At 38.4% G+C, this 7,074-nt stretch overlaps 1 protein-coding gene across 1 annotated transcript; it reads right to left on the minus strand.

Moving 5' to 3' along the window:
* Positions 1–2,476: 2,476 nt before the first annotated feature.
* Positions 2,477–5,554, minus strand: LOC114188398 (cation/H(+) antiporter 4-like). The gene is made up of 4 exons (XM_028076984.1): positions 5,291–5,554; positions 4,749–5,178; positions 3,656–4,242; positions 2,477–3,571 (listed from the first exon to the last, which is right to left on the minus strand). The coding sequence occupies exons 1-4, from the start codon at positions 5,552–5,554 to the stop codon at positions 2,477–2,479; spliced, it is 2,376 nt and encodes a 791-aa protein (XP_027932785.1).
* Positions 5,555–7,074: the final 1,520 nt, after the last annotated feature.

A 7,074-nucleotide genomic window follows, 5' to 3' on the forward strand; every position in this document is an offset into this window, starting at 1 on the left:
AGCTTGAGTGTTTGAGTGGAAAAGAGAGAGAGAGCTAGAGAGCTTGAGTGTTTGAATAAAGAGAGTAAGAGAGCTAAGTATTTGCAAAAAAAAAAAAAGAGTGAGATGGCTAGTCTTACAAACAGTGGTTCCTGCCCAAGTTGATAAAGGTTGTCAACTATGACAATTGGAGTTTAAGAAGGAAGGCTCTTCTTGGCTCCCAAGAAAATTGGGAGGTGGTTGAAGATGGTTTCGATGAACCAGCCAACACTACAGGTTGGTTAAATGCCCAATTGAAAGTGCTGAAAGAAGCACGTGTGAAGGACAAGGCAGCTTTGTACATCCTGTACCAAGCTGTGGACGAGTTCGGCTTTGAGAAGATTGCAAGTGCTAAATTTTCAAAAGAAGCGTGAAACATATTGGAGAAGGCGTATAAGGGAGATGACCGAGTAAAGCAGGTGCAACTTCAAACACTCAAGGGCGAGTTAGAGAGCATGAAGATGAAAGAGACCGAAGGAGTAGTTGAGTACATTACTTGAGTTGAAGCCATGGCGAACCAACTTGCTAGAAATGGAGAGACGTTACCCGCTAGCCGAGTTGTGGAGAAGATCTTGAGGTCATTGAAAAACGACTTCGAGAATGTGGTGTGCGCGATTGAGGAGTCCAAGGACTATCAAAACTCACGGTTGCAAAACTTGTAGTATCTCTTGAAGCACACGAACAACGAAAGAAGAAGAAGTGAGAGCTACTTGATCAATTATTCAAAACAAAGATGTCAATTAAAGATGAGAAAGCTTAGAACACTCAAGGTAGAGGACGATATCGAGGAGGTATAAGAAACGATCCTAGTGGTAGAAGCTGAGGACAAGAAGAGAAAGAACAATCTAGTCAACAAAATTGGCACGGAAGAGGACGAGGTCCATGAAGAGGAGGTCAATCAAGCAACTCAAATGTTGAGTGCTTCAAGTGTGGCAAGTATGGTCATTATGCAAAGGAGTGCTACTCGGGCAAGTGTTTTAGTTGTGGTAAGTTCGGACATTTTGCCAAAGATTGTAGATCTAAAAGTAGAAAGGAAGAGACGATCACCCTCACAAAAGATGTTGAAGAAGAAGCGACATTGTTGATGATGGCGCGTAGCTCGGGAGCCTAGCATAAGCAAGTGGTGAACTCGGCAAGAAGACCGAGTAGCATGGAGAATTCAGCAAGAAGACCGAGTAGCATGGAGAATTCAGCATGGACAATCAAGTAGTGTGAATAGCTCGGTGAGACAACCGAGTCGGTTGCATAGGATGGTAAGACATGTAGATAGCCCACACAGGGTGGTGGAGCATGTAGATACCTTGGACACCATGGTGGAGCATGAGGCTAACTCGGCTAACTTGGTGGAACGCCTACATAGCTCGGATAAGTTGGTGGAGCAAGTGGATTACTCAGATAGCTCGGTGGAGCATGTGAAAAGCTTGAGTAACTCAGAATTTGAAGTAGAAGAGCTTATAATCCAAAGGTTAGAGATTGCAAAAAGAGACTTGCAACAGAGTATTGAAAAGGAGGTTAGAGACAATTTAATTCTACAAGCAAGCTTAGAGAGAAGGAAACAGGCTTTGCAAAAGCGGCACTTGGAATTTGAAGAAGATGTTTCAAGTTAACAAGAACAGTTACAAGTTGATAAGGATCTGAGAGCTACACTGGAGGTGCAAGATGAGAAGTGGCGACTTGAAATGGATGAGGAGATTGAGCACAACAATACGTGGGTGTGGTATGATCTTTCAAAAGAAAGTCGACCTATTGATAAGAATTCAATTAACGACAAGTCGGCCACAAAGACAAAGAACCCAATGAGTAACAAGTCGGCCAAAGAGAAGAACAAGTTTGCTAGTAAGAATGCAAAAACTGAGAGAGTAGAGAACAAGTTAGTCATAGGGAAAGCGAAGTATAGGTCGACCATAGATAAAGCGAAGAACTTAACTATTCATGAAAGGGACAAACACAGTGTGAGAAGAGTTATTGCACGTTGGAAGCCGTGATGAAGAATAAAGGAACAAAGATGAAGAATAAAGAAGCATTTAAGTTTACGGGAGAGTTTTGTTGGATTTTTAATAAACTTAAATGTATTAGCCATTGTGGATAACTAATCGTTGTGAGTAGTTAATGTATTAGCCATTAGAGTCTAAATAGTTAACAAGTTGACCGTTTAATAGTCGTTTATAGTCGTTGATAGTACAATGGTCAAGAAATATGGGTCTATAAATTGTATTATGTATTGTATGTATGAACAAGAAGAAGAAGAGGTGAATAAAGTTTTTTCATAAGTGAGGTTGATTGTCTACATCCTTTCCTTTGCTACAATATATGAAATCTCCTTTCTCTCTCTTTCTCTCTTGTGTTGTTTTCCTTACAGTAAAGAACTATTCTCGAAAGCAAGTGTGTTTATAACACTGGCCAATACAAAATTGGAAACTTTTCTGAAAAGTCAAAACTTGTGAACTAATGCGTGTAATCATGAGGCAGCCGTAGACTGTTGTTGTATAACCAAAACAGAAGCCCTAGTCTCCATATCAGGTGAAGCAAGCAAATCACCAATCACTCCCAGCTCCGAATATTCAGTCCAATTTTCCAACCCATAGGTTTGAGAAGATCTCATTCCGTAGCGTCTTCCGACAACGATGAAATCAAATTTGTTGGCTATGTCTTTGAGGAAAACCGTTGTCTCAGATGCATCTTCTATGGTGCGCTCTTCGTATGTCACATTTTCCAGTTTTCCATAGGCTCCACGCACCTCCCTCAACTCCTCGTCATCAATCATGTCTTCCCAATTCGACATATCACGGTCGTATGCGACCAACCTATACACAAACAACTTGTTGCCGAGGTTTTTCGTGAACCTCCTAGCCAAGCACAAGGCCTCTCTGTCATCGGGTCCTCCCAGGAAAACCATTGCCACTTTGTAGTTTGCCATGCTGAACCCAGCAGAGCCACGTGTCAGAAGAATCCCAATGGAGCAAGGTGCCCTTTCCAAGACCCTTGAGTTAAATGACCTTATGTTGCTGTCCTCTAACTCAATGGAACCATCCCCTCCCCATTTCACATGAAATGGAAGGATTATAATGGCTGCGTTTTTGTCCAGTGCAAGGTGACACACATCTTCATGCATCAGTGCCATTGGGGATATGGCAGTGTAGGTGTTGGCGGTGGCACAACCCGCATAGTCACGTTCAAAAAGGTCAAAGGTCACGATGAGTTCCCCGGAGTAGTTGTAGGAGGACCCCACCTTTTGCTGAAGTCTGTGTGCGATGAAAATGGGAGTGGACCTTCCCACCAGCTCCATCAGATGCACAATATCTGCCACCAGTGTGTTCTCTGGACAAGGAGAACACAGCTGGAGCACGTTTTTCATGTGAATCACTTGGTATGTCTTGTGGATGCATGCGACAATCCTAAGCTCATGATTCTGTTTCAAGTTCATGATGTTCCTTTTTTGATACCCCGCGTATTTCCTTGAAGGGTCATACAATGCCTTCACACCAATCTTCGAAGTTGTTCCCAGAACCAACACCGACACGATCAGAACACCTATTACTTTTTTGTTTTGTGCCTGCAATGGTTGAAGAATCAAAACCACTTACTTATCTATTATTATAACATGGTTGAATGAGTGGTTCAAGAGTTAATCACGTACCATTGAATCGAACATGAGGACATAGGAGCAGACATCCACGACACCTTTGGTGCTCAAAATGAGAGCAAGGCAGAAACCATCAGAGAAGGGCATTTTACAGTAGCCGCAAATTCCCATGCACAATAGTATCTTAATCAATTGGGCTAATAGAATGAAGAGGAACACGACCACAAAGAAGGATAAAGGTACACAGGCTTTGAGATCCACCTTCATGGTGCAACATGTGACAAAAATTGAGGTGAGGAACCAACTGCTAAACAGCTCAAGTTGGGAAACCAATTCTGACCCCAATGGAGGACCTTCAGGGACTGCAAGGCCTAAAATAATAGCCCCTACTAAGAAGGGTTGGTTGAAATACCCTGCGAAGAACCCTAATCCCAGAAACGACACTATGATGGAATAGATGTATATCTTGCTCACGGGTTTCCCTTCTGGGGTGTTCTTCACAATCCACTTCATCGCCGGTCTCCCAATCAGTGGAATGCAGATTAGGTAAACAAAAAAAACCACTACGTTTGTGATTAGACTAGGAACTCCCAACTGCACGCTTTTCACATAGTCAGCGCCGAACCCTGCTGCGATTCCACCTACACAAATCACAAACATGAAAAAACACAAAATCAATAAGGATAATGGTAATTTCATTATTTCTTTTTAAATACAAAAATTTACTTTTTTTTATAAGATTATTTTACTTGTGTAAAATTTGTTAAATGATAATCAAATCGTGTAAAGAACATCTTTCCTATCAATAAAAAATCTATAGTCACCATATCCATCCCATTACTTTACCTTTGAAATTTAAATTTAATCTAATTTATATAGTTATTTAATGGAACCAACTTTATAATTTTGTCTTACATTTTTGTTTTTCTTACAAAAGGTATTAAATGGATGAAAAAATTCCGTAACATAACCCTTAATAATCACCTTTAATTAAATAGTTTCAAACTAAATATAAGTCATACAATAGTTTTACAAATTTACACGTTAAGGGAGCAATAAAAAAAGTATGTAGAAATTATAAAATGATGTTTTATTAAAATATTATTTTATAAAGTAGTTTGACTGATGAAGAAAACGATTCCATTACCAGTTAGGTCATTGACGAAAGCTGTGGAGAGGGCAAGGCGACCGAGTTCGGAGTTGAGGATTCCAAGGTCGTTGAGCATGGTGGAGACGACGGCAAAGGAAACGCCGCCCTGAGTTACGATTACCATTGGCAAGCTGGAGAAACTGTCATAATCATCATTTATTTGTGCCAGCTGAGAAGACACCATGCTCATGACGGTAAACCCAATAGCTATGGAGACGAAGTAGGAGGAAAGTGCGATGACCCATGCCTTCTTCCCCGTTTTCGTGATCAAGCTCAGGTCCATTTGCACTGAGGTTATGAAGAGGAAGAACGAGAACCCTAACGCTGACACTGTGTTCAGGATATCAGCACTCCCAAAAGGGAACAACATCTTCTTGTACTGTTCAAATGGTCCTGTCGGAATTGTTGGCCCTAGCAGAAAACCAGCCTGAAAAAACATGCAAACCCTAATGCTTTAACACATGTTGTTTAGAACCAACTTTTAAAGGAACGATGATGATGATGATGATGATGATGATGAGCAGAGAAAAGGGGCACACCATGACTTGTGAAACGAAATAGGGGAACCCAAATTTCTTGAGAATGAAATGAAAGGCTTGCGTGACGGCAAAGATTGTAACCATTTGAATCTGAAGCATGGTGTATGCAGATTGTGTGGGCGATGAACCATTGGGATGGTTCCAAATGCCATCGGAGATAATATTCATGGGCTGATCCATGCACACGTTGTAGATCTCACGTCGTGAGAGAGGGATGCTGAGCATGAGCGTGGCGGAAGAGAAGATGGTTTGGTTGGAATTCATCTTGAAGGACAAGCAAAAAGAGTGTTAAACTCACCACCTCTCCCCTTCTCTTTCAAACCCTCCGAGACAACCTTATAATTTTCAAGATGTCGCAGAGAGTTGAAGAGAAGGTGATAGTGGTGAGACAACAACAAAGTGATCGAAATGGTGAATTACAATGGAAGGAAAACGAAGAGCATTAGAAGAGTGGGAAGGGAAATATAATTAGGGCTTTAACAACTAGATACAGAGAAAAACCTGAGTTTACAAGTTTTCATTTACTTAATTTGATGGTTATGAGGAACTTGCCTAGGTGTTGCACGCTAATTTGTGGCTTCTCCATATAGAAAACAACAGTGAAAGCTTTCTGTGACAGATCATGTGTATTTTTTAACATTCTATTTTGTTTATGTTTAGGGTGTCATTTTTTTTTCAAACGGACTCTTTTTTATTACATATTTAATTTTATCTTATTAGGATGTATTTTTCTTTTCTTTTCAGGTGACTCATATATTTAATTTCCTTTCTAACAATTGTTTGTTTAAAATTGACATCTTAGTGAGTACTACAACATTATTTTATCAGTAAAAAAAGTAACTCGAATAAATAAAAAGAAAGAGAATACCCACCTTTATATCAAGAGCCGTCACTACAGCCAAAAAGTTAGAAATCTCCTCTTAACTAAATCATCTACTTCCTCTTACAGCATGCAAACAGAGGAAAAAAAAAACTAACAAGTTTATAAATAGTGTGATATAAGAAAAAAATTACATTAATTAAATAATGTAATGAATTACAAGAATATTTTGATTTGATTTTAATAATACATTTTAAAATAATTAATTACAGAGAAATTAATATATAAAATAAAAAAAATAATATTTAATTTCTTTTCTTAATACTGTTCTATAAAAATAAATTAAATTCAAAAAGAACTAAATTTTAATGTAATTTTATATTTTTATATAATTGTCATTTATTTTCTTAATATTTATTTTGCAAGAAAAAAAATTAAAATCGCTAATATCAAATTAAACAAAATAGTTAAAAATTACAAAGTAAAAATAAAATTTACTAGAATAAAATTAAGGGAGTGATTAAACATTTAATATTAGTTTGAATGAGCAAGGAAATATATTATATAACATTGTTCTTACTAAGCTAACAAACTCCTTATGAATCTCGGTATCCCTTTTAGGATTGTCTTCTCACTTCTTACAATTACCAAGTTATCCTCGTCACTTTTTTTATTACATCGAGATTTCCCATGTCCAAAGGGGTACTTTCAATAACATTTTAACGTTAAAGTCAACTAGATGTATATATAATAAATATTACCTACAACTCTTTTATTGACGGATATCCGTCCGTTAGTAATCAGTCGGTAAAACTCGTTTACCAGCAGATATTGATTCTTTTCGACAAATTTGGACCGTCAATAATACCTTTCGTTTTTTTGTAATGTGAGTAAACCTTATGAATAACAACCTTTTATACTATTTCCATGGACCTTTACCTGAGTGGGCCTATTCTAGGTGATT

The sequence above is a fragment of the Vigna unguiculata genome, chromosome 6 (assembly GCF_004118075.2).
Source record: "Vigna unguiculata cultivar IT97K-499-35 chromosome 6, ASM411807v1, whole genome shotgun sequence".
Classification (NCBI taxonomy): domain Eukaryota; kingdom Viridiplantae; phylum Streptophyta; class Magnoliopsida; order Fabales; family Fabaceae; genus Vigna; species Vigna unguiculata.

What these genes read in the sequence shown, in the direction of transcription:
- LOC114188398 (XM_028076984.1), bottom strand. Translation starts at nt 5,554, where the DNA reads ATGAATTCCAACCAAACCATCTTCTCTTCCGCCACGCTCATGCTCAGC. An exon ending in ATTTCGTTTCACAAGTCATG is followed by an intron (nt 5,179 to 5,290) that starts GTGTGCCCCTTT and finishes ATGTTTTTTCAG; the next exon opens with GCTGGTTTTCTGCTAGGGCC. An exon ending in TTTCGTCAATGACCTAACTG is followed by an intron (nt 4,243 to 4,748) that starts GTAATGGAATCG and finishes TGATTTGTGTAG; the next exon opens with GTGGAATCGCAGCAGGGTTC.